This window comes from Pelecanus crispus, chromosome 2 (assembly GCF_030463565.1).
Source record: "Pelecanus crispus isolate bPelCri1 chromosome 2, bPelCri1.pri, whole genome shotgun sequence".
Taxonomy (NCBI): Eukaryota; Metazoa; Chordata; class Aves; order Pelecaniformes; family Pelecanidae; genus Pelecanus; species Pelecanus crispus.
The window spans coordinates 50900171-50926337 of record NC_134644.1 but is presented as its reverse complement, the minus strand read 5'-3'; the positions used below and the strand labels follow the sequence as shown (position 1 = coordinate 50926337).

Below are 26167 nucleotides of genomic sequence, written 5' to 3'. Positions count from 1 at the left end.
GTCATGTATAATACATTCCTTATGTTAATGTCTTCCTGAAGAGTTCATACTGCGGGATGATAATTAGATTTTAGAATGTCAGTCTTCCACAGAGCAAAACAATTTAAATCTTAATACTCTGCTTTTGACTTTCTGTTTTTAACTGTAGTCATTTACTCATTGTCTTATATGCTTAGTTTCTAAATATATTTTGGTTTATGAAATGTTTTTATAGGCAAGCTTAAAAATCATTGCTTTGCTAAAATAGATTTATAGTCAAATATATGCAAAAAGATTAAGCCTACCATGATCCAATCTTATTTTACCCACTGTAACTTTCTAGTTATAGTTATAACAGTAGCATCATCTCAAAGAGTCAGCTGAAATTTTGGTAGTCTCTTTTTTTTTTTCTTAGGTTTGTCTTTCAAGTCCCTTTCCCCTGTTTGTATTACAAGGTTCAGTTTCTGCCCCTTGCTTGCTTTGAGCAAGTAGTTCTTTACTATTGACGTGGGTACAGGAAGCAAAATTGTGCCCTAGAACTGTTTTCTTTCTTTTTCATTTACTTGGTCCCTTTCAAACTCCTGCCAACCAAATATAGTAATAACCTGTTCAAACGTCGTGATACTACATATGGTCACTGATGGTTTTCACTCTGCAGTTTAAGTGGTAGCCATAAATTGATCCCTATGGCAGATACATAAGCACTGTTTGGTTGGGTGACATTACTTTTAATTTTCCATTGATATGTCATGTGATTTGATATGGAGTTTGGCAACAAATTAGTTTGCGTACAAGGACAAAACAGATTTCCTTGAGTTTCTTTACTCGAATGATGCATCAAGCAGAAAGGATGCATACAGGGGTCAATAGCTTCTTTCACTACTGCAGAGAGCTGAGGATTATTCTGTAAACAGTCCAATTCATTTGTTACTGTATATTGTGAAGTTCCACATTTGCTTGCCCTGTAACAAGTTCTGGAGCAGGATTTAAATTCACTGCACGTAGCTATCTTTAGGGCTCACATCTGGATGGCACTGCAGGAGCATATTGCTGAAAGCAAACAGACTAGCAGTTTTGATGGTAACAATGGAGTCTGAGAAAACACTGGATGCCTGAATAAGATTCCATTAAAAAGGGGGGAGCGAGAGGGTTGTCTAATGCAGTCCATTTAATACAGAACTCTCCAGAGAGTGAAGTGGGGATTATGCCTGCTGCCCTTCTTATTAAAGACTGATATAGAAGATGCTTGTTGAGCGAATGGTATCTCCATAACAGACGCTCTATTACTCATGAATACGTTTCTAATTATATCTTAATGATCTCAGCCACAAATAGGAAAACAAAAATCTTTGTCTCCCTGAGTGGTTACCTTAGTGGCTGCAGGATTGGCAAGGTTTAGATTATCCATCTTCTCTCACTAATCCCAGGAGACTTCATTGTGAGAAATGAGACTTGTTTATGATGGTGAATTAAATTGCTGTAAAAGGTTATTTCAACAGACAGTTGGGAAATCATAATAAAATAATTTAGTAAAAATGGGAGCTAAAGTATGCTTAATGAAACATGATTAGATTTAATTTTCTTGCTATTTCAATCATTAAAGGTACATTATCCTTTCTCAGACCTCATTTGGGCTCTTTGCCACAGACCCACTCTCAGTAACAGACTGAAACTTGCATGTTCCATTAGGATATGAAAATGGCTAATGATACCCTACTCTCCTATCCCTGGCTTTTGTAAAATTCCTGTTACTAGCTTTTCAGATATATTTTAGCTGTTTTCCTCTTTCATCCTTTTATTCTCTCTCACATCTATTGTACACATTTTTCAGTATGAATAATTATTCAGGGAGGAATAGGTTGAATGAAATGAAGTAAAACACTAATATAGTTACCTTAATAACTGTAAAATTCCTTATTATGAGTAATTAAAAAATTAACTCCTTCAGTTATTACTAGGACCCTGTTTTCTAACAAAGTTAATGTTTTAATCAGTTCATGTAAAACATGTTTCTATGCTGTCTTAATCCAGTGGTCCAATTGTTGGGTGGGGGGGAGGGGGGTTAGGGGGTTGGGTGTGTGTTTTTTTAATTGTTATTATTCTTTCCTTTTACAGTGCAATGACACGTTGTGTGATGTTGTATATTTGCTAAAATTTTTGTCTGGCCTCTAGTGATAATAAACGTATTTCTCAATATTTTATGCCTCTCAGCATGCTACTTGGATCTAAAAGTATCCAGCTCCTTTTCAGGCTATAAGTTCATATGAGAATAAAACTACTCTTTGTTGGTAGACAAGTTGGGCATAGCAGCAGTATCTTGCTGATAGGAACTGGTCATGGCTCCATGGTTTTCAGGACTCGAGTGTGGAATTTGAGGGAGGAGATATTATTTGGGTTATTTCAGTGTTTCATGATATTATTCCAATTTGGATATAGGTTTCACTGAGAAAGGCCTCTTGTGTTCAGGGTGAAATTTCTGCACAGTGGCATGGGAGGCAGAGGAGAAAGGCAGGCCTCAGGGTAGCCAGTAGCCTATTAATCAGGAATGCCTTAGGGGAATGGGCCAAGTGCAGATCCCAAGTTCAGAATCACCCAGAGGGAATGGCTGATGCTGGGTTTCTGAAGCTCAAAATAAGTATTTTCACTCCTAGGCAAGATGTTTTACTAGCATCTCTCAACATCTCCTGCTAAAGCTGCTTCAGTTTGTATATATTACATTTCTGTCATAGCAGAGGCTTCTGATGATCTGGACTTTCACTTAAAATGGGGAGGAATAGAAGAACTTCAGTCCTCTACATTTCATGTGAGGTAGTGAACCATTGGTGGGGTACAGGTAGTGTGAGAACCTTGGGTGTGTGTCATTGCGGACTGGGAACTTTTTTTTGCAGTCTTGAACATTTGAGGGAGTGGAAAATCTAGCTCTGTTTTGAAACAACATAGTCTCAAGTCATTCATTTTTCAGTGTTAGAATAGTTTCAGTTGAATTTTGTATGTCACAGTTAAAGTAATTTATGAGAAAATGTGTGTGTATATGCGTATATATGTGTGTGTGTATATATATACATACACTTAATGTATCCTGTCACCCTTTTAAAGCAGTAGACATAAATTCTCATCTAATCATTTAGTATCTGTTTACTACTGAAATGAACTGCATGAGGGGGAACGAAAGAAGGTCACTCTATTGGGGGTTGAAGGCACTGTGTTTCCAGTGCCTTCATAGCGTATCTCCTATGTTTCCAGGAGATAACTTCCTTAACAGTCACGAAAAGCAGGAAGGTTTGAATTGAACCTGTGCTTGGAAGAAAACATGAATTGGTGAATGGAATATATCTCTGTCATAAACTAGAATTTATTTTTTTAACCTATACCAATTTTCAAACTTGTATTCCTAATGTTCATTTCTTGAATCAATATGTAGGCACCTAAATAGAAATTACGTGGAGGGAAGGGGTGGGGCGAGACTATGAAGAAAACTGTAATAAATCATTTGGAGGTTACCCTGGAAAGGTGTGCAAATTAAAAAATTGTGTTCAATATATTGTTAATAATAATAATAATAAAATGCAGAATAATTTCCTCTGGTTTTGAGAAGGAAGTAGGACTTGTTTAGAAGAGCTTCCTATTTTGCTGAAGTTAGTCATTCTTGATTCTGTCTTTGATCCATCTGTTAATCTCCTGTAAAAGTGAAATAAATTACAGGTGAGATGATATGTAGCAGCAAGATGTATACTTTCTTTTAAGTTATGGCAACTGATACTGCTTTGCAAATGCTGATGAGAAGGAGAATTGCTGTCCTTTCATTGTATTCTTGTAGATCTGAGTTCAGACCAGCTTTTAAATCCAAAGTTGTGCCCTTGCTCCTCTTTGAAATGTAGGAGTGGACTTCGGAACAGCTGAGAGTGAGAGTTTTCAGAAATGGTTCTTGGCTTGTGCTGGGCAAATGCACAAAGACTGCCTCAGGGAGTACCAGTGGGGTACCAGCTGACCCTGTAGTGTTGAGTATATCTGTACCATGAATTTTTCAAACTGTCTACTGCCTGGCACTATTGAGATTGCTACCATGGGAGCAAGACTCAGGCCATTCCAAAATTCGTTGTGCTATACTTCTTTTATACACCCAGTGAAGTAATTTCTGTTTTCTGTCTTTTCTTCCTAGTTTAATATTCTGGGCGATGAGAACTGTTTGTGCTTTATATCTGTGCCTTTTATTTCATAGCCGCTGCTATGTGAAAGCGTGGATGTTGTCACTCAATTGACTAAATCATAGAATGGTTTGGGTTGGAAGGGGCCTTTAAAGATCACCTAGTTCCAGGCCCCCTACCTGGGGCAGGGACATCTTTCACTAGATCAGGTTGCTAAAGATCACCTAGTTCCAGGCCCCCTACCTGGGGCAGGGACATCTTTCACTAGATCAGGTTGCTAAAAGCCCTGTCCAGCCTGACCTTGAACACTTCCAGGGATGGGGCATCCACAGCTTTTCCGGGCAACCTGTTCCAGTGCCTCACCACCCTCATAGTGAAGAATTTCTGCCTTATATGTGATCTAAATCTATCCTCTTTTAGTTTAGGTACCATCTTAAATTCACAAGAATAGTAATTTATTAGCACATACAAATTTATATTATTATAAACTTCATATTGCAAGTATGTTTTGAATAATTATTATTATTACCATTCTCGTCAGTTGTCATTTCTTTCTCCATTTTACTTCCTTCTCATCAGTTCTGCTTCTGCTTTGTAGTCTAGCATCACTGGCAGACCACTGCCAGCTAAGGAAACAGTTGTCTTCCAATATCAGTGAATTCCAGTGTCTGGAGGATGTAATTCCTGTGACTGATGTTGCATTCATGCTGTCAGTATTTTATAGAGCTAAAGGGGGGTTGTCACTTCCTAAGTATTTTACTGAAATACATACCTGAAATATGACCTACCAAAGTGAACTTCATCATGTTCACTTTTTGTAGGGTCACAGATAGAGACAGAGTAAGCATTAAATGCAAAACAGGAAGAAAACAATTAAAGGAATAAATAAAGATCATGATGAAAGGAAAAAAATGTTATTTCTGTCTCAGACCAACATAACCAAGATATGTGTGCCGTCTTTGGTTCTGCTGCCACAGGCAGAACTAATTTAAAAGCAAACTCTGTGGAGTCTTGGAAGCTGCAGCAACATCCTAGAACAATGTAAGCAAGGAGAAGGTACTGTCATTTAACCTTGAAGTTCTGTCTTTCTAGTCTCTAGATTTATTTATTTATTTTTAATTTTTCATCCTAACTACATGCTGTTATTTCTGGTAAACAGTAATAAAGGAAAATCATGTTAACCTTGGACAGAATCTGATTAAAGAACAGGGTTGGTGGCTTGTTTGCTAGACACCAAGTTAGGCTGATGAGTGGATCAGATCTTTGTGGGAGATTTTTGGATAGCAATAAGCTTCCTTCCTGTTGTGTCTACAAGAGAAAGTGTGATTCTAGTATTTACATAGAATAAGAAATTGACTTCCTTTTATTTTTTTTCATTTGTTCCAATTCAGAAGTCATCTGGCTATGAATCCAAACTGCTCCTTCCAAATATTCCCAAATGTGGCTCTTTTTACCAGACTTGTTTCTCTGAGAGCAGTGAGATTTTTGGTGGCTATGAACACTACATTTTTTAGGCCTGGATTTCACAAATACTTATTCTTGTAAACCGACATTAAGAGAGGTAGCAAACACTTCAAGTCTTACTTAGTTTAAATATGGGTATGAACGCTTATACGCGGGAGAGTTTTAATCACTGTGGCACACGCAGAGTTAGGACTAGTATAAATTGTAATCTTCCCTTCAAATTCTGAATCTTTGCCCCAGTATCATAGTTCAGTTCTGTTCAGACCATTGATTTTCATTTTCACCCCAGCTCTTTTTATTCTTGGACTTCATATGCACAGCTTGGCATAAGAAGAAAACTCATTCATCCTTGAGTTCTTGAATGGGTGCCAGGATAACACTGTCATACATGGGGTATGAAAGTGTGTCTGTGTAATATACATACTGTTTATCAGGGAACATTAACTTGAGATAGAGTTGAAAGTAGAGATTATATACTAATAACTTACAGAAGAAGAAACTTTAGAGATAGTTTACCCATAAACCTTATTCCTGTATTTCACAGAAATATTGTAATATACCTAAAATATTTTTCACTTCCTGGGTTTGTAAGTATTTAGTAATTTGGTTACAGTCAAAGTTTGCTAATTTTCATGGTCCTTAATTAACTGATTTAAAAAAAAAAACCACCCAAACCAAAAAAACAAAACAAAAAACCCTAAAAAATAACCCAACTAACCAAACACCTATTTGAGTCTACCATCCCTTATACTTTGTTTCAGTGTTCAGTTGTCTGGAAACAATAGTGCTAAAAATGGAGGAGATATGCAACTCTGTAACCTTCTGCAATGTGGGAAGGAAGGGAGGAGGCTGGTGATTTAACAGCAAGTTTTTATAATTTAAGTGTTGGGCCAATCATGGATTGTCTTGTCTTGACAATGAATATTAAAGCAAAAACCATGCCAAATAAAATCTCCCTATAATATTTCTTTAGAGTGAATGAATTATACTCTTAAGCAAACAACTTAGTGTTGAGAGTTAATGTTTATTGAGTATAACACCACAAAAAAAGCACTGTGATGACAAGTAGAGTTATTTAAAATTTTTTTATTTACACTTAATAAATACAGTATTTTGCTAGATAGAGTTTTCACCTATGGTAATCAGTTAATTTCTCCTGCCTTGTTTGCCTAGTGTCGTAGTAGGAATATAGTTTCCTTAGAGCATAATTGCTTGTCTATCTAAGCCCAGGATAGGAACATGAGAGAGATGCACGCTCTCTCATGGGGTAATAATGCTGGCTGTATTACTCTTCAGCACTTCTGCCAGTCTGTTCATTGAGGAGTATTGTTAGCACTCCCCTGTTTCCTGCCTTGTGGCTTGATGCTTTGGTATAAACTAACAGATGACGTAGCTTGCTGCTATAGGAATAACTTGAGTGGGGAAAGGCTGGGAGATGAATTTGCTAGAACATCCATGTGCAGTAGTATGTGTACTTTGAGCTGAGTAAAGTGTTGATAGCTGATACAGTATGATTGCTGAGTATGTTGGTTTTCTAAATGCATGTCTCTAGGAAAATGCGAAACTTCTGTGAACAGGTGTCCAAGGTTGAGGTTAACAGGCTGCCTTTAAAAAAAGAGATTAAAAAAGTGAGAATTTCCTAATGTTTTTCAGACTAGTAATTAACTAGTTAGATAATCCCTAAAAAAACTAATAGTAGAAAATAAGAAATAATAAAATTATTTAGAAGATGCAAAATGTAATGATACTATACCATGAATCTAGTAACAGAAGATTCAGCAGGTGCTTCCTTTTGATGTAGCAGCCCTTCATTGTTTTCAAGTTTAATGTAATTTGAATAAACTAATTATCAACATTCTCTGTTGCATTTACAGATTGAGTAAAATTGAATGTGTGAAAAAAACAGTGTACTTTGAACTAAGTAGTATTTTGGGTGTAGAAGGCATAAAGCAAAGGGTAAAACACAAAAATTAAATATTTACATTCATTTTTCCTGCCGCTTTTGACAGCATGACTGTGGTGGGTTGACCCTGGCTGGATGCCAGGTGCCCGCCAAAGGCACTCTATCACTCCCCTCCTCAGTTGGACAGGGGGAGAGAAAATATAACGAAAGGCTCCCGGGTTGAGATAAGTACAGGGAGAGATCACTCAGCAATTACTGTCGTGTGCAAAACAGACATGACTTGGGGAAATCAGTTTAATTTATTACCGGTCAAATCAGAGTAGCATAATGAGAAATAAAACTAAATCTTAAAACACCTTCCCCCCACCCCTCTCTTCCTCCAACTTCATTCCCAATTTTCTCTACCTCCTCCCCCCCGAGCGGCAGAGGGGGATGGGGAATGGGAGTTGTGGTTCATCACACGCTGTCTCTGCTGCTCCTTCCTCCTCAGGGGAGGACTCCTCACACTCTATCCCTGTCCCAGCATGGGGTCCCTCCCATGGGAGACAGTCCTCCAGAAACTTCTCCAATGTGGGTGCTTCCCATGGGCTGCAGTTCTTCATGAACTGCTCCAGTGTGGGTCCCTTCCACGGGGTGCAGTCCTTCAGGAGCAGACTGCTCCAGCGTGGGTCCCCTGCAGGGTCATAAGTCCTGCCAGCAAACCTGCTCCAGCCTGGGCTCCTCTCTCTCCATGGGCCCACAGGTCCTGCCAGGAGCCTGCTCCAGCATGGGTTTCCCACAGGGTCACAACCTCCTTTGGGTGCATCCACCTGCTCCAGCATGGGGTCCTCCCCGGGCTGCAGGTGGATATCTGCTCCACTGTCAGCCTCCATGGGCTGCAGGGGCACAGCCTGCCTCACCATGGTCTGCACCATGGGCTGCAGGGGAATCTCTGCTCCAGTGCCTGGAGCACCTCCTCCCTCTCCTTCATCACTGACCTTGGTGTCTGCAGAGTTGTCATTCTCATATATTCTCACTCCTTACTCCAGCTGCAGTTGTGCAGGTTTTTTTCCCCCCTTAGATATGTTATCACAGAGGCGCTACCACTGTTGCTGATTGGCTCGGCCTTGGCCAGCGGCAGGTCCATCTTGGAGCTGGCTGGCATTTGCTCTATTGGACATAGGGGAAGCTTCTAGCAGCTTCTCACAGAAGCCACTTCTGTAGTCCCCCTGCTACCAAAACCTTGCCAAGCAAATCCAATACAATGACTATAACTCCCCTCAGCCTAACTAAATTATGGTAGGAAAAAAAAAATCATTCTTTCCTCATTCAGGCAGGTTTCATTTCTCTGTGTTTATTTGTCAGCCCATGGCTTCTAATTCAACACCTTTTTCTCCAGCACTACTGAGTTTACGTCTGTGAGTATGAAGAATAAAACATGCAATTTGAGATTGCGAGGCAATGGATATTCTTCTCATCCCTTTCTGCTTCCTCAGAAAACACTAGTCTTTCCTTGGTTTTTTTCAGTTGTTAGGTAAAATGTTGGGAAAAGTATTTCAGTCTGGATTTTGCATACCTCAGTAGGTAGTATAATCACTGAGCTGGTCTCAATTTCGGCTTTTAACTACTAATTTAACAACTAGCTAGCTATGGAGAAGGGAGAAGAGACAGAGACCTATTCCTTAACAGTTGATGATGGATTCAGGAATGAAGAGGAGACCAATGTTCAAATCACTGCACCCCCCAATTCCAGCAGAGACTTGAAACTAAATTTTCAGTATCCTAGGTGAGTGCCCCAACTTAGTACCTTATTCAGCATATGTCTCTTTTTATGATTTTAAGCAGAAATTCCATTCTGAACCCTTCAAACCTTTTCCAGCCAAAAATTTTAATATGATCCTTTGGATAAATCTAATGAATCTATGTTCTCTATATTAAAAATGTCACCAGCAAATTCCCCGAACTCATCTCAACATCTTTTCTTGTAGTGGCAAAGTGTCTTTTACATCAAAGGCAAGATCCATGTGGAAAAAAAAAAAAGATGTCAGTTGATTGGTAGCTGTCATTCTGAGGTTGTTTAAGAACTAGCTTTTAATTAATGGTGAAAACGCAAGTCTCAGAAGTTAATATTTTGGTATGGAAATTTCTTGGTGTAATGGTTGATTGCAGCTCCCAGGTGACTTTGCAGTTCAAATGCCTTACTGATACTTGAGACTCTCCAAGGTAGCTACAGATTTATGATATTAAATATGAAGTTACTGCTGTGGTAGTATCAATTACTTCTAGAGCTTTATTGCTTCAGAACATAGCAGCATGAATGCTTCCAGGGTTCCAGGATCTTCCTTGATATGAGGAAATTTAATTCTCCAGAGGAAGATATGTGTATAACTGCTTTTCCATACTGTCTCTTCAGTCTTGAGCAAATTTTACTTTTAAGGGAGTTTCTGAGTGTTGTTCACAATGAATAGCTTTAATACTCAGGAAACTAATTGCTTGGATGCTTCTTTCTAGGTAACGGGGAAAATTATGTTTTTATAGGAAATTGCTTCAGCGTGTCCTCCCTGTGAAGGAGCTTGACTCTACTTGAGAGAGGAGTTGTCTTAGTCTCCCTCTGTTGACAGTAAATAAATTTTCCCTTGAGAATGAGTTCTTTCCCTAAGATTTTCAGCAGCAAAAGGAGATGGTATGAGGTTTCATTTGTGCCAGAAATTTAGGTGCAATTCTGTAGGAAGAAGAAATGGCATTGCATTTAGAGATTTGCTTTTGAGTTGCTTCATCTGTAACAGTGAATGTAAGATTGCATGGCTGGTTATTGTTTTCTGTGTTGTGCTGCAACAAGATTTATCCTGTTTTTGTCCAAAACTTAGACAAAAAATGGTACATGAATTTCACTGAACTGGACCATTAGTTTCCTGTTGTTGTGTTGGTTGGTATTTTTTTTTTCCCCAAGATGACTGTTTGATTCACTAAAAATTGAATAAAAGAAACTTTCATGCCAATAGCCAGGGTTTTTTTGTCAGATAAATACAAAGCAAAAGCAAGGACAAAAAGGAATTCTTAGTCAATATTTGGGACTTTGGTAGTTTATACTGTAAAAATTATATGTTAATTTTAAAAGTGTATCAATATGCTGGCATCTTTCTCTTTTCATTATGTATAAAGTAGAACTGGTGACAGGCCTTTATATAGTTTCCCTCTTAACCTTGAAGATTGTGTACCTCTAATTCTGAACAGATTTAAGTATTCTTCTCTTCATATAGTTTATAAATCTCATGCTTAGGATGGTTTTGTTATCCTTAACTCGCTACTTACATTTTCCTTCTTGGATTAGAATGGTTTATTCAGCTTCCACAAGTTTGAAATGTGAAGTGGTCCTCTTAAAGGAAGAAAAGTAGTTAAGCTGTTAATAGGTGGTGTAGAAAAATACTGTTCTTGTTCACATGTCCATTCTTTGAAGTTGTATTCTTGCAGGATTTGGGAATAAAATGAGAAGAGAAAGAACACTGGCTTTAGTTATTTTTTCAGTTCTAAATGTTTGTTGTACAAAGGAAGTACTTGTATGATCTTGACATAAGCTGGTTTTCTAAAAGTAACAAATTTGTATTTTCATTCTACAGAGACAATGTTTTTTAGAGCTCTGTTTGTTGTAAATGTCACCTTTCCTCCTTATGCCTCCTGAGCGTCTGACCATTAACAAATGAAATTGCATGCTTGTCTCCAAGATAACAAGGAATTTGGGGGAATGAAAAGGATGTAACAAATGAGTTGCAGAATAGAAAGAAAGATTGTTAGGTCTGAAAATCTGAACTTCGGTATGGCAAGAGAATGCACTTGTAAATTGATATACTTCTCAAAAATGGATCTACTTCTCAAAGTATCTTGTGAAGTTTTGCATCGCCAGCTGCAGTGGGTAGGAGAACAAAATCTAAGACTAACACTACTGTTTTCTGTGGGTTGGTACTTGACATCCTAGGTTTTTATTAATGGTATCCTTTCTCCTTCATCAGTACTGTTTCCCCATCCTCAGTTGACTTTGTCTAAGCACTTGGTGACTGAGAATACTGATTCTCTTCCCCCCCACCAATATTGCAACAGGAATTTCTGTGAAAGTTGCAAGACTTATGATCTGTGTGAACTGAATATGTCACTGTTGTGATACACCTAAGTGTGCTTATTCTAGAAATTGGTTGCCAGATTGGTAGTTGCTCCTTATTGTATGACCATACCCAGAGGAAAATATTTGGAAATATTAGCTCTGTTAGAACTGCGCTTTTGTAAAAGGCTGATTTTTGAAAAGCAGAGTAGCAAGAGATATGGCTGTGCTTACTTCTGACTTAAATCATCAATAAGGAGAATAATATTACCTTAATGTTAGAGATCTATATTTATATGCTTTCAGTTTATGCATAACTGGTCTTATGCATCAAAAGCCACAAAATGTTAAAGACCAGATTAGCCGACTATGTACGTAACTGGATTAAATTTGTTTCTCAGTGGGCTTCCTCTTGTGATTGAAGAACAGTGCGTATGCTGTTGTGAATGTCCCTTGCAGGCTGCATGCTAATAATGCCGTTTCATACAGAAGGGTTCTACTGTTATGTCCAGGAAAGTTTCTGATACTCTATTTCATATATACAAAGTAATACAGTATATCAAAACAAGCTAGGTTGAATGCAATATTAAATTGTACTCATTAGAGGTCCTTGTTAGCATCAATGCTTTGGTTTATTTTATCTCAACTATACTGTGACAAAGAATCATCACGTAAAAATGGCATCTTTTATTAAAAATAATTTGGATATCGTTAATTTCTAAATTTTCTTCTTCAAGTGGGTTTAGTGTATGAAAAACCATGCCTACATCTTGTTACATCCCCTTATTTACTTAACTTGCATTCATAGGTCATATGTAAGCTTGAGAAGGAGAGCCCCTTTATAGTTAAAGTTTAATCACTCTGATTATATTGAATGAGCAGTAGTACTCTGGTATATAGTGGTCCTTAGATTTAATTACAGCATATCTGTAAACATAGCATTTAGTGCATTTTCTTCTGGATTCTTAGATACATGAGTAGGAGGCATGTATGTGAAGTCTCCCAAATTGGTAACTTCTTATCGCAATTGCTATCTCTTTTGTTATCTAAAATGTAATTAGAATACTGTAGTTTGCCTATGCTGTTCTAAATTCTAATCCACTTAAAGAAAGAGAAATGGCAGCTTTAGCCATAGTATCTTGCCAAGATTTGTACTCCCACTTTGTTAATTCACACCCTCTTACCTAACTGGCTTTAAAAAAATACTTCAACTGATTTGTTAATGTACAACCCTTCAAAATTAGAATGAAAAGTTTAATGGCCTAAATATAGTGCCGTCCTATTTGAAAAGCCTGATTTATCTTCTGTGGTTCCTTTTTTTTTTTATACTAGTATTTCCTTGTTATGCCCTTGGTATTTCATAGCTGTCCTTTTTAAGCACTGAAGCAATTAGTTTTGAGGAGGCTGATTCTTCAGGGTCCAGTGCTTTCCTGCCTTTCATTTGCCGAAGCTGTACATTTTAATGAAGTTGTTTCATCTGTGTTGCCAAACACTAGAATTTTGCTGCTTCAATTCTAATTATCTCTGCTGGCAAATGCTATGTTTTATTAAAGCTGTCAAGTGCACTGTTCATTAAATGTCCACAGTCTGTGGTGCTGTGCACACAAATTAGATCAGCTTTCCTCCTTGATAGATTATGAAGAAGTTAAATATTTTTATATAAACCTCTAAAACAGAGTCTAACAGCAATCAGTGATGACTTATCTAAGTAAAGCATACCTGTAGCTTCTTGAAACCTAGTATCTTGTTAAAACCCATCTATGACACATATGTTAAAACTAGCAGTACAGCTGAGTATACCGTTTGTAAGATTATTTTATTCATTAAGAGACCATTTTCCTTCCTCGAGATATCTACATTACATCTTGAATTCTAGTTTATATGTGTTTAGGGTAAGATAAGTTTTGTTACATATGCTTTGATATAAGTAAAAGCCTCAGTGCTAGTCTTTCAGTAGAGGGTTGTATAGTGTAATTGATCTCCATTAAAAGCAAAGATGGCTTCATTTTAATGTTACTAACCTGGTGAATGCAAAAGATTGCTATCGTCAGCAACTACCAGCTTCTCTTGTAATTGCATATCTCAAAAGGGAATTTTACTACAAGATGTTTACTTCACATATATGGGCCAGTAATAGAAATATTGTACTTGCAAAGAAAATGTTTGAGTCTGCTCTCATTTGGGTACTTGCGGAATTTTTTGCTTTCATTAATTTTATATTCTCAGTGCATGTATCATTATCTTCAATAACACCAATAGGCTTTCTTACTATTTAATGTATTGTTTACTAAATGTTCTTTAGGAGAATTAATACGATATTGTGATGATAGACTACCAGATAAACATGTTGTTTATCTTTTGAAAAAATGTTTTTCTTACCCTTCAGCTATCTGTAGGAAATAACTTCAAATTTATTTTTAGTACCATGTCTTTATAGTATCTCTTTTCTGTATTGGTTACCTTATCTTTTGAAGAATGTAGTGTTTATACTTTCCAACATTGCTTTTAAATTTATCAGGCTCTATTTTAAACCTTCAGAGGAACAGATATTTATTGTAGTCTTTATAGAAATCATAAATGACATCTCAAAGTGCTATGTAAAGTAAATAGAACTTTGGGGCTCTTGGATATATATATTTTTTTAGGGGTTGGTAGGAAACTACAGTCCTTCAAAGGCTGTGAGCCATTCTTCCTTGTCTCTTCTCCTTATGATCCAGTTTAAAGTGCTCTAGTATGAATAGAAAATTCATACAGGCTGAAGTTCAATTGGAGGCTGTGTATGTTTATATATTTCTTTATCTGTTAATGTATTATACCTTATCATGTATATTTCATGGTATTTACAGGAAATAATAACATTTAATTTTAGTTTTTGAGTGCAGAAACAGAAATTAATGCTCTCAAAGCAACCATCTGAGCCTCTGCCTGTCAAAACCTTTTCTTCTGTAGTTAAATGTTTAAAGGAAAATGTTTGTTCTTCACATAAAGTGACCCTTTATACCACTGTAACAGAGGACTTTCCAAAGGGGCATTGAAGATGCATTTCACGGTATCCTGAATTTTATCACGCTAGTCAAGAAATAAAAATCAGGACTGTCTCACTTGAGAATTTCTTGCAACCAGTTATATGATGTTTCCAGGCAGGGATTCAAATTGTGTGGCTTATCCTAAATGCAGTGCTGATGACTTAGTCCTGGCCCAACCCAAAAAGCAGCTTATAAACTAGAGATCTGAAAGCCATTCATAGGTTAACTTGAAGTGAATTCTTGGAATAGTAAAATATGTTCTTTGTGATTGCTGCTGGCTAACAGTCAAGCAGCCTGATTCTGCACCAGCTATGGTATTTAGATGGTCAATAAGATTATCCCCAAGAAGGATAGATTGCTCATGTTGTTTTCAAGCATACATCTGAGACAGAAGGTCATAAATACCGGAGCTAAGAGATGTAGGAAATAAACTGTTCTTGGCCACTGGTGCTCATCTCCTAAAGGAACTTTCAGGGAGAGTCTTCCTTTGTATTCAACGGCAGTAGTAATTTTTGTCATCTGAAATACTTAACCCAACTTCAGACCAATAATCTTTTCTCTTGTTCAACTTCAAATTTAACTTTTTTCAAAGGTCTACTGTCAGACATCAGATGGATCAGAATAGATGGCATATTCTGTGGCAGTGAAGCAGTTGAGTGATATCAGTATATTGAGAGATTTGATGGGAAAGGGAAGCATGGAAGTCACCTAGGTGCATGTGAAAAGTCTATAATATGTGAAATGTGACAGTTTTTCTTAATGTTGTTATGTTCACTTTGGATGTATGTTTCTATTTGGCTTTGAGTCTGAAAAATTGAACAAAATATTTCCTGAACCCTTCTAGGGAGATTTGAAATGTATTCAGGCTTATATTTATATCTGGACTCAGATTTGGAAAAGCTTGTTATATTTTGGCTTCTTGGAAGATACCCGAGTTATTACTGTCACTAGCATGAATAAATAAATATTTTGATTGCACTGCCTTATTCACCCTTTTCAGATTGAGTGTGCGTGTTAACTACTACAGAGGAAAATAAATTTCTTTATAAACCTTGACACCTTCCTCTTATCAGTATAGTCTCAGAAAATTGTGAAAATTCACTGAAGCAATCATCAAGCATAAGACAGACATAAGTGTTGCAATTTGATACAGAAACAGGTCTTTAATGTGCATGTGAAATTAATTTTATACTTATGAAAGTATACAAACAAAAACAACAAATAGATTTTACGACTTACTGTGGGTTATCAAGTTGAAACTGAAAAGAGTAAAATTAATACCATTAATAAAAGAAATACCATACAAAAGGGAATGATCCTGGTTCTGAATATATAGAGATTAGGTTGATAAAGCTCTATGCCATTTCTCAAAGTCCCAAAACTTTGGAGCTAACTAGGAACTCTTTCAGTTCAAAATAACATGGGAGAAGTTTTGCTCCAAGATTTTAGATTTGGCTCCCTGAAATTGATATTCTCTACTAAGATATTTGGCTGGTTTTCCAGCATTTTAAATGTTGAACTTCAATGGATTGAGAGAGTATTGCTTTTGTATTGCTGCATTTTTTGGAAGGGAATATTCTTCTTCTAACCTTGCAAAAGGAAAACTACAGTATTTTTATTTTGGGTGGTTTTTTTGTTGTTTTTACAGGAACACCAAGACAGTATACTTGGGAATACAATGCAAACTGTAATCGCCTTACTGAATAACATAGTTGCTAATAAAAGCACGAACATGATGTTACTTTCTGAAGAAGGTATGTTGTCTCTATCAATAGTTATTCTCCTTACTATAAATGTTTCCCAGTCTGTTGTAATACCTGGCACTGTGTGAAACTGTAGATTTGTATGTATTTATATTCTATAGTTGTTGTTAGATAATCGCATTGTTACTGACTGGTACTTCTCATCATCTACCTCCCTTACTGATTTGATTATAAATTTAACTTTTAGAAAGCTGTTCCTCCAAGAAAATGTGGTTCAAAAGAATTACTGGCTGAAAGTTAACATTATGCCTGTGAAGAATGGCTTTGGAAAGGAGTGGGCTAGAGCTCTGACCATAACAGTGCAGAGTGCAGGCAGGCAGAGAGAGCCTCTGCAAATTCTTCCTTTTCTCACTGCTCAAACCTGTGAAAGGATAAGTTGTACAATATTTCTGCTCTTCTTAAAAAACTAGCTTCTGTTGCAGTCCAGTGATGCAGACTAATGGGGTGGAGCCCAAACTGACTATGAAGTCTTAGTCTACAAACCATTCTGTGTCTTCATTTCACTATGTTTTATTATCGAAGCTCCTTTTATTTAGAAATTGGTTCTGGTTTACAAAATGAAGAGGAAGTTTCTGCTGTTGGAAATCTATATAAATTTAAAAACTTGTTTAGAAATATACACATCGATAATATTACTTTTGTTTATTGTTAATAAGTGATATCCAGCAATAAGATCTACACTACTGTTTGTACTATTTGTATAGAATAAATCACATGTAGCATACTCCAGAAGGAAAAGAAAGAAGTTTGCATAGAGAGACAGTGAAGTGACAGCTAAGTCTCTTGTGAAGCCAAGAGTTGAGAGAGAACCTTTTGAAAGTCTCTAGGAAAAGACTGGGTGGGGTGCGAGGGGGAAAATTCATCAGAGTGTAGCTTTTCTATAGTCATTGCATCAGAGAAGGAGCCAGATGAGACATGGTATGATTAATGGTTTAAGTATAAACACTGATGGTGATGAGCAAATTTGAAGAATTGGGTCTGTGATTAGGTATGCGATTTAAAAAAAAAAAGAAATCAGAACACGTACCAGCCTAAAACTCTATCAAGATTGGTAGTAGTGGTCATGCCCTCATTTTCATAATTACCTTAGCAGTTAAAGTACTCACCCAGAAAGCAGGAGAGCTGAATTCCTGGTCCTTTTTACTCTGAAGGGATTGAATGGACAATACTGTCATGCAGGAGGCGAACTGGAACTTGACATTGTAGCTAATAACATGCTCGTCTCCTGTTTCAAACAGATCCACTCTGAAGTTAGTGGTATGAGAATAGGGCCAGAAGAAAAGAAAGAGGAGGAAAATATCACTGAATCAGAGAGGGATGGTTCATAGGATTCTGATGCTTTGGTTATTTCTCAGCAAACTGTCTATCACACTTAGAAATTGCTTGGGGTTTCCTGGGGTTTAGATGTATGTGCTGCTTTTACTATCTTTGGGCAGATCTCCTTCCTCTGTGTTGGGCAAAATCCTAAGCTAGCACTGACCTGAGCTGCAACAGGATAGCTTATTAAAACTGCACAATGATATGCAAAGAAGGTAGCTGGAGTCCCACAAGCACTGTAACCACGTAATTGGCATGCCTTACTTGAAGTAATATGCTCTGCCTTTCTGCATGGCAAATTAGGTGAAAAACTATTTAACAACATGGCAAAACTGCATCCATTCCCTGAATAGCTCCTCTTTATTGTCTCACAGAGCAAACTCCCATGTACTTTTTATGCTGCTGGTAGTATATCAGTGCTGTTTCACTTCTCATCTGCTCCAAAAATAAAATGCATCTCTTCCATCATGCTAGTTTCCAAATTAAGGAAGTGGGATAGAAACATTATTAAAGTCTTTTATCTTTTCCTGTGCTATGTCATAAATAACTCCAGTAACATTTTCAGACTATTAGTGATTGGGCAACACTAACTTGGTGTCCTGGTTTTGGCTGGGATAGAGTTCCTTTTCTTCCTAGTAGCTGGTATAGTGCTGTGTTTTGGATTTAGGATGAGAATAATGCCGATAACACACTGATGTTTTAGCTGTTGCTAAGTACTGCTTCCACTAGTCAAGGACTTTTCAGCTTCCCATGCTCTGCCAGGTGCACAGGAAACTGGAAGGGGGCACAGCCAGGACAGCTGACCCAAACTGGCCAAAGGGCTATTCCATATCATATGACATCATGCTCAGCGTGTAAACTGGGGGGAGTTGGCTGGCAGGGCAGCGATCGCTGCTCGGGAACTGGCTAGCTATTGGTCAGCAGGCGGTGAGCAATTACATTGTGCATCACTTGTTTTGTATATTATTATTATTTTTCCTTCCTTTTCTGTCCTATTAAACTGTCTTTATCTCAACCCATGAATTTTGCTTTTTTTTTTCCCCAACTCTCTCCCCCATCCCACTGGGGAGGGTGAAAGTGAGCAAACGGCTGTGTGGTGTTTAGCTGCCTGCTGGGTTAAACCACAACAGTTGGGCTCACTGAACTTCAGCATCCTGACTAGGAAAAACAGCACAGCCGCCAAAAATAATTTATCTCAAGTAAAATGTCCCCATCTTGTCTAATCCCTTTTCCCCGTTGGCTGATCTTCAGAGTACTGAAAACCTGGATTATGGCCAGTGGTTTATTGATCAAGGGCCTAATTGCCGAGTAAAGAACTTCTGAAATTTGGTTTGCGAGAATATTATGAAGATATTGATCTTGTAATTGTAGACTATAAGATTTTCTTTGAATGAAAAAGGGAGAAAAGGAGGATCTGAGGAACTACAGGCCTGTCAGTCTGACCTCAGTGCTGGGGAAGGTTATGGAGCAGATCATTCTGAGTGCCATCACGCAGTACGTACAGGACAACTAGGCGATCAGGCCCAGTCAGCATGGGTTTATGAAAAGCAGGTCCTGCTTGACTAACCTGATGTCCTTCCATGACAAGGTGACCCACTTAGTGGATGAGGGAAAGGCTGTGAATGTTGTCTACCTGGACTTTAGTAAAGCCTTTGACACCATTTCCCACAGTATTCTTCTGGAGAAACTGGCTGCTCATGGCCTGGACGGGCATACTGGAAGGTTAAAGAAAGCGTACCCCCCTGATGAACAAGAATGGTGACCTAGTATCAACAGACGAGGAGAAGGCTGAGGTACTCGACAACTTCTTTGCCTCAGTCTTCACTGGCAACCTCTTTCCTCACCCCTTCTGAGTCAATGGACCATAAGATGGGGACCAGGGGGGTAAAGCCCCCCCCACTGTAAGAGAAGATCAGGTTTGAGACCACCTGAGGAAACTCAATGTACACAAGTCTATGGGACCTGATAAGATGCATCCCAGAGTCCTGGGGAATTGGCTGACGTAGTTGCCAAGCCACTCTCCATGATATTTGAAAAGTCATGGTAGTCAGGTGAAGTCCCTGGGGACTGGAAGAAGGAGAATGTTGTGCCCATTTTTAAAAAGGGAAAAAAGGAGGACCTTGGGAACTATTGACCTGTCAGCCTCACTGTGCCTGGGAAGGTCATGGAGCAGATCTTCCTAGAAGCTATGCTCAAGCACATGGAAGACAGGGAGGTGATTTGAGACAGCCAGCACGGATTCACCAAGGGCAAGTCCTGCCTGACCAACCTAGTGGCTTTCTATGAAGGAGTGACTGCATCAGTGGACAAGGGAAAAGCAATGGATGTCATCTATTTGGACTGTAAAGCATTCGACACAGTCCCCCACAGCATCCTTCTCTCTAAATTGGGGAGATACGGATTTGATGGGTGGACTGTTCAGTGGATAAGGAATTGGCTGGCTGGTGGCATCCAGAGGGTCGTGGTCAATGGCTCGATGTCCACATGGAGACCGGTGACAAGTGGTGTCTGTCAGGGGTCCGTACTGGGACCAGTGCTGTTTAATATCTTCATCAGTGACACAGACAGTGGGATCAAGTGCACCCTCAGCAAGTTTGCAGACAACACCAAGCTGAGTGGTGCGGTTGACACGCCAGAAGGATGAGATGTCGTCCAGAGGGACCTGGACAAGCTGGAGAGGTGGGCCTGTGTGAACCTCATGAGGTTCAACAAGGCCAAGTGCAAGGTCCTGCACCTGGGACAGGGTAACCCCCGATATCAATACAGGCTGGGGGATGAAGGGATTGCGAGCAGCCCTGTGTAGAAGGACTTGGGCGTACTGGTGGATGAAAAGCTAGACATGAGCCAACCATGTGCGCTTGCAGCCCAGAAAGCCAACCAAATCCTGGGCTGCATCAAAAGAAGCGTGGCCAGCAGGTTGAGGGAGGTGATTCTGCCTCTTTGCTCTGCTCTGGTGAGACCTCACCTGGGGTATTGCATCTGGCTCTGGAGCCCTCAGCACAAGAAGGACATGGACCTGTTGGAGCAGGTCCAGAAGAGGGCCACAAAAATGATCTGAGGGCTGGAGCACCTCTCCTGTGAGGACAGGCTGAGGGAGTTGGGGTGGTTCAGCCTGGAGAAGAGAAGGCTGCAGGGACACCTTATTGCAACCTTCCAGTACTTAAAGGGGGCCTATAGGAAGGATGGGGGCAATCGTTTTAGCAAGGCCTGTTGTGACAGGACAAGGAGTAATGGTTTTAAACTAAAGAAGAATAGATTTAGACTGGATATAAGGAACAAATTTTTTTACACTGAGGGTGGTGAAGCACTGGAACATGTTGCCCAGAGAGGTAGTGGAGGCCCCATCCCTAGAAACATTCAAGGTCAGGTTGGATGGGGCTCTGAGCAACCTGATCTAGTTAAAGCTGTCCCTGCTCCCTGCAGGGGGGTTGGGCTAGATGATCTCTAAAGATCCCTTCCAACCCAAAGCATTCTGTGATTCTATGAGTCTATACTCTTCGCTGGGTAAAAAACTGGCTGGACTGCTGGGCCCAAAGAGTTGTGGTGAAGGGAGTTAAATCCAGTTGGCAGCTGGTCACAAGTGGTGTTCCCCAGGACTCTGTATTGGGACCAGTTCTGTTTAATATCTGTATTAATGATCTGGATGAGGGGATTGAGTGCACTCTCAGTAAGTTTGCAGACAATACCAAGCTGGGGCAGGAGTGTTGATCTGCTTGAGTGTAGAAAGGCTCTACAGAGGCATGAGTCTTATGAGAAGCAGCTGAGGGAACTGGGGTTGTTTAGCCTGGAGAAAAGGAGGCTCAGGGGAGACCTTATTGCTCTCTACAACTACCTGACAGAAGGTTGTAGCAAGGTGGGTGTGGGCTTCTTCTCCCAAGTAACAAGAGATAGGACAAGAGGAGGAGGCCTCCAGTTGTGCCAGGGGAGGTTTAGATTGGATCCTAGGAAAAATGTCTTCCCCAAAAGGGTTGTCAAGCGTTGGAACAGGCTGGCCAGGGAAGTGGTTGGAGTCCCCATCCCTGGAGGTATTTAAAAGCCCTGTAGATGTGGTGCTTGGGACATGCTTTAGTGGTGGCCTTGTCAGTGTTGGACTCAAAGGTCTTCAAGGTCTTTTCCAGCCTAAACGATTCTGTGATTCTATGAAAAGTTATTCCATGCAATCTGGAGTGCTTTTTATCCTTTTCATTACCAACTGTAAATATATAGTGTTCGCTACAGGATAATACCTTCAACTTCCTCTGCCATTGTCTTTGATATTCAACTTGTCATTTTGAATGATTTTTGTGTGATGGAGAACAATATGATCTAGTAAAATGGAAACTAAGCTCCCCCTTGCAGAAAAGGATCCTGGAGTCCAAACAGAAAGGTTGAACATGAGTCAGCAGTGTGCCCTTGCAGCAGTAAAAGTGAAAAAAAGGCTGGGATAAGAAAGAATAACTGGAAGATTGAGGAAAGTGATTATTCTCCTCCATCAGGCACTCTTGAGATTTCATCTGGAATACAGTGTCCAGTTTTGAGCTCCAAACTGTAAGAAAGACATTGACAGACAGGAGCAAGTCCAGAGGAGGGCAACCAAGATGTTTAAGAGGGTGGACCACATGGTGTGTCCAGCCTCTGCCTGTACTATTACATGAATTTATTCCTTCCCAAGTGCAGAACTTTGTATTTGCCTTTGTTAAACTTAAAAGAGGTTTCTGGCAGCCCTTTTTTTGAGCTCTTCAGCTTCTTGAGCTCTTTCTGAATGGTAGCTCAGCCCTTCATCACATCAACCGCTTGCCTTATTTCAAAGTCGTCTGCAAACTTGCTGAAGGTGCATGTTATTCTATCCTATGAACACATTATGTCCATGCTGTTAATGAAGGCATTCAACATAAGCTATTCTGCTGTCTTAAAAAAGAAGGCTGAAGACAGAGTATTATGGGTCATCAATTTCCCTTATTTCCCCATTACAGTGTGATAATTAGTTCATGTATATATGGAGCTTTAGAAATTAAAACCTCTAAATACTTGCTAAACATTATAAGGAACTCACATTAGGGGGTCAGTCCTGTCAAGTTTTTTTGTTTCCAGGAGTCCAGACTTTAGCAATGAGGATTTCTTTCCGATTCTGTGTATGCCTTTCTTCAGCTGCCAAGAAGCAGTATTTTTGCAGAGATCATTCAGAGACCCTCATCACTGTTGCCTTTTGTGCTGTTAGCCTTCAGAACTCTCTCCTGCTCAAAGCAGTTCTATTAGGTGATAGAGATTTTTTTTTTTAATGGGTTGCAGTTTACATGTTGAACTTTCCCCTTTCTCAAGGAAATCTTGCATGATGGCACTTGCTTCATTACTACTTCTGTGATTTCATATTAATAACAATGATACGGTTGTGCATTTCAACACTTGCGTACAGGGTGGATTGCCTAGCATTAATTTCTCTCTCCCCTGAACTGTGTCCCTTTGTGTGACAATACATCAGACACGTAATGATAACCTCTTGTAATGTTTAAAGGTGAAATGGAGAATAACATGTGCAACTAAAGTCACAGAGGGAATTTAAAATGGCCTGTACTTGTGTTATCAGCTATTAAACATTTCTTCTGTTAACGTTAATGACAATTTCCACTTAATAATCAGGAGGGAATTATATGCTTCAGTTTAATTACTGAGACTGGAATTCAGTGAGGAGACTGAGATTAATATAGGGTCTCTTGTGAATGATTAAGGTGAGATGCTAAAAAGCCAAGACAATAGTGGTCATTTTTAGCATGGTCTTCTAAGAATGTGAGGCTTGTCCTCTTTCCCTCTGTCTTGGCTTCTGTCTGCCAGTCTCTTTCTTTCCTCCCTTTCCCCATCTTTTGAAATCAATGGACAATTTTAAGTTAACTTGAGAGGGCATAGAGGTCCAAATATACAAAGTATGTATTCATTCTATAATAATCAATATCTGAGGAAAGGAGAGAGACCCAAGTTAGTGCCATAGCTTAGGGAAAGACAGTAGTATGGGCTTATCAATTAAATGTTCCTGGCTAATGTACAGCAAATGGGGTAATGCAATATGTGACATGCACAAAATATGTGTGTATATATATGTACTTACATATTTACAGAAAGAAAGGAAGTTTAATACCTAAAATTTCCAAATTACAAAATTTTAAAAAACATTGTTTGCAACCTATTATCTTGGACCATCCCTATGGAAATTAGGTTGCAAAAAAACCCAAAAGATGTCATTTCACCTTCAGGTAGGAACTAAAGAATATAAATGTTAGAGGAGCATCTTCTTTGAACAGTTTTCCGTCTTTTATCATAAAGTTATGACATGATCAAAGTGGAGCTAACTGGTCCTAGTTTATGTCCTGGATTATAATAGTTCTTACTGATGGAGGTGAAACCTTCTCATCTGTGAATGCCTGGATGTTTAAAACAGTTTCCATTATATGGTACCAGCAAATCCTAAACTTTATTCCTTATGTGTTAATGCTGTTGAATCTTGGGTACTAAAGTAAAAGTGAAATTATGGGTTTTAACACTTAGAACAATCTTAGTCTTCAAGTTCTCCTTTAAAAACGCAACAGCTATTAGTTAATACACGGTACTTGAAGCAATTTGTGTAAAAACTGAAGTTCCTAAGGAAGGACCTTTAGTGGAAATGTAGAAAGTCAGCTACAGCAGTTGTTATATCCAATATCATATTAACAAAGCATGGTAGGTGCTTAAAGCAGGGACAATTATTAAAAAGGAAGAGATCTGCAATAAACTTTGTAGTCAGATCATCATAACTCATTTGCACCTCATGAAAGAAAGATCAACCTTCATGGGTGAGGTATCCGTATTCATCTTGTGGTCCGCTGCTTTGACTTTTAGTCAAATGTCAAGAGATTAATTAGATTTCAGGTGTCTTCATGTGTTGTATTGTTAAAGTCTGTTAAATATTGCATATCCAAAAAGTGGCACTCATGAGACCAACATCCAACCTTAACCTTTTTCTTAAAAAAAAAAAATAAAAAAATCAGTCTTTTACATACACAGATCTTTAACATAATGATAGGTAAATGACAATGAATTCTGAGCTCTCTAGATAGACCCCAAAGGTTTCTAACTTACCTAAATCTTTGGAGGATACTCTTCTATCTTTCACTTCCTCACAGATAATTGTATTTCAGCTTCAGTCTCCAAAATACATTTGATTATGCTGCCCATAGCACACTTTTTAAGAACAGTTTCTAGTTTCCTAGTCAGCTCTCTCTCACGAGCTAATTTGTCAGTGTTCATAAAATTAGGCAGCAGACTGCACTAACTTGGCAACTCAGATCTTCCTCCTTGCCACATCCACCTATGCAGTAATCTGAACTACTGTACAACACTGAGAAGGCGTTGGTGTGACATTGCATAGGACTTCGATTTTAGGAATAAAAGTGAGTTGTTGGAGTAGCTGGCTTCAGAGTTGCAGGATTTTCTTCCAAGATGGGAGAAACTAACTCTAAGACAGTGATTGAGAAGAGGACCATGGATTAGTCATACAAGAGAAGCCTACTTGTAAGGGAAAGGCAGTAGTTATAAAATCCTATAAAACACATTACTTAATGTGCCCTTAAAAAACAAAAAAAAAAAACCAAAATGCCCCCACAGATTTAGTCTGTGAAGAAATCAGATGCGCATTCAGACTGGTTCTGAAGCCATTTGCTCATTCCTTAGTAGCCCCTATTTATTCCTAGGAGGCAGGAGTTTTCTGCAAAGCTTTTACAGGATACAATATAGGAATATTTGTTCAGTGACTGAAGATAGAAAACGTGTTGTTTCATGGCAGTACTTTATGCCCACTTCTTGTACATCACCCTAAGCAAATATAAAACTTAGCTCATATGCAACATATTGTGATACTGGATGGAAAAATTGGCAGGGAGAGTAAGTTGGGGAAATCAATACAAGTAAGAATCTAAAAACAATTTTTCTCTATTTAATCAATGTTTAGAAACAAAACACTCTCAGTTAAATAAATGTAAAGTAAGAAATTATTTTAAAATACAGAAAATAAATGCAGACAGACTTATATTATCCTGTCTGAGTAGTTGCAGTTGTTGCTTCTGTATCATTTGGATGTGACGGGGAAAGTCCCTTGGCTGGGAGGTGTACACCTTACAGCCTCTGCCGTGTGGGATGTAAGCCTTTCACAGCTCCCTGCCAGTACTGTAATAGTTCAGCTCTTGAGCACAGATGTCTCTATGAACATCTAAAGATAGCAGTCGTGTGTCACTATGTTCATTTGAGTTACAGCTTACATGAGAAGTTAGCAGCGGTTGAGCCCGAGGAAGTCTCTTCTATGATGTTATGAAGTTCAGAATGTTTTTTAACAGTATTAAGACATGTTTTTCTGAACAAAAATGCCAGTCACTCAGGTGGAAGGGTATAATATCACATGGGTAAACTTAGAAGTCTGGTATCATAAAAGATAAGTGGGAATCATGTCAAAATAGCATGGTAGTAGTGAAGTCTTTGAGGAAAAAATAACCTGTGTC

General features: G+C 38.7%; 1 protein-coding gene across 1 annotated transcript in view; it reads left to right on the top strand.

The window, feature by feature from the left end:
* Positions 1–26167, top strand: part of ULK4 (unc-51 like kinase 4) — a 254519-nt gene that overhangs the window by 143399 nt on the left and 84953 nt on the right. The window contains 1 exon segment of the mRNA XM_075705440.1: positions 16238–16343. Within this exon segment, the coding sequence (XP_075561555.1) occupies positions 16238–16343 (106 nt within the window).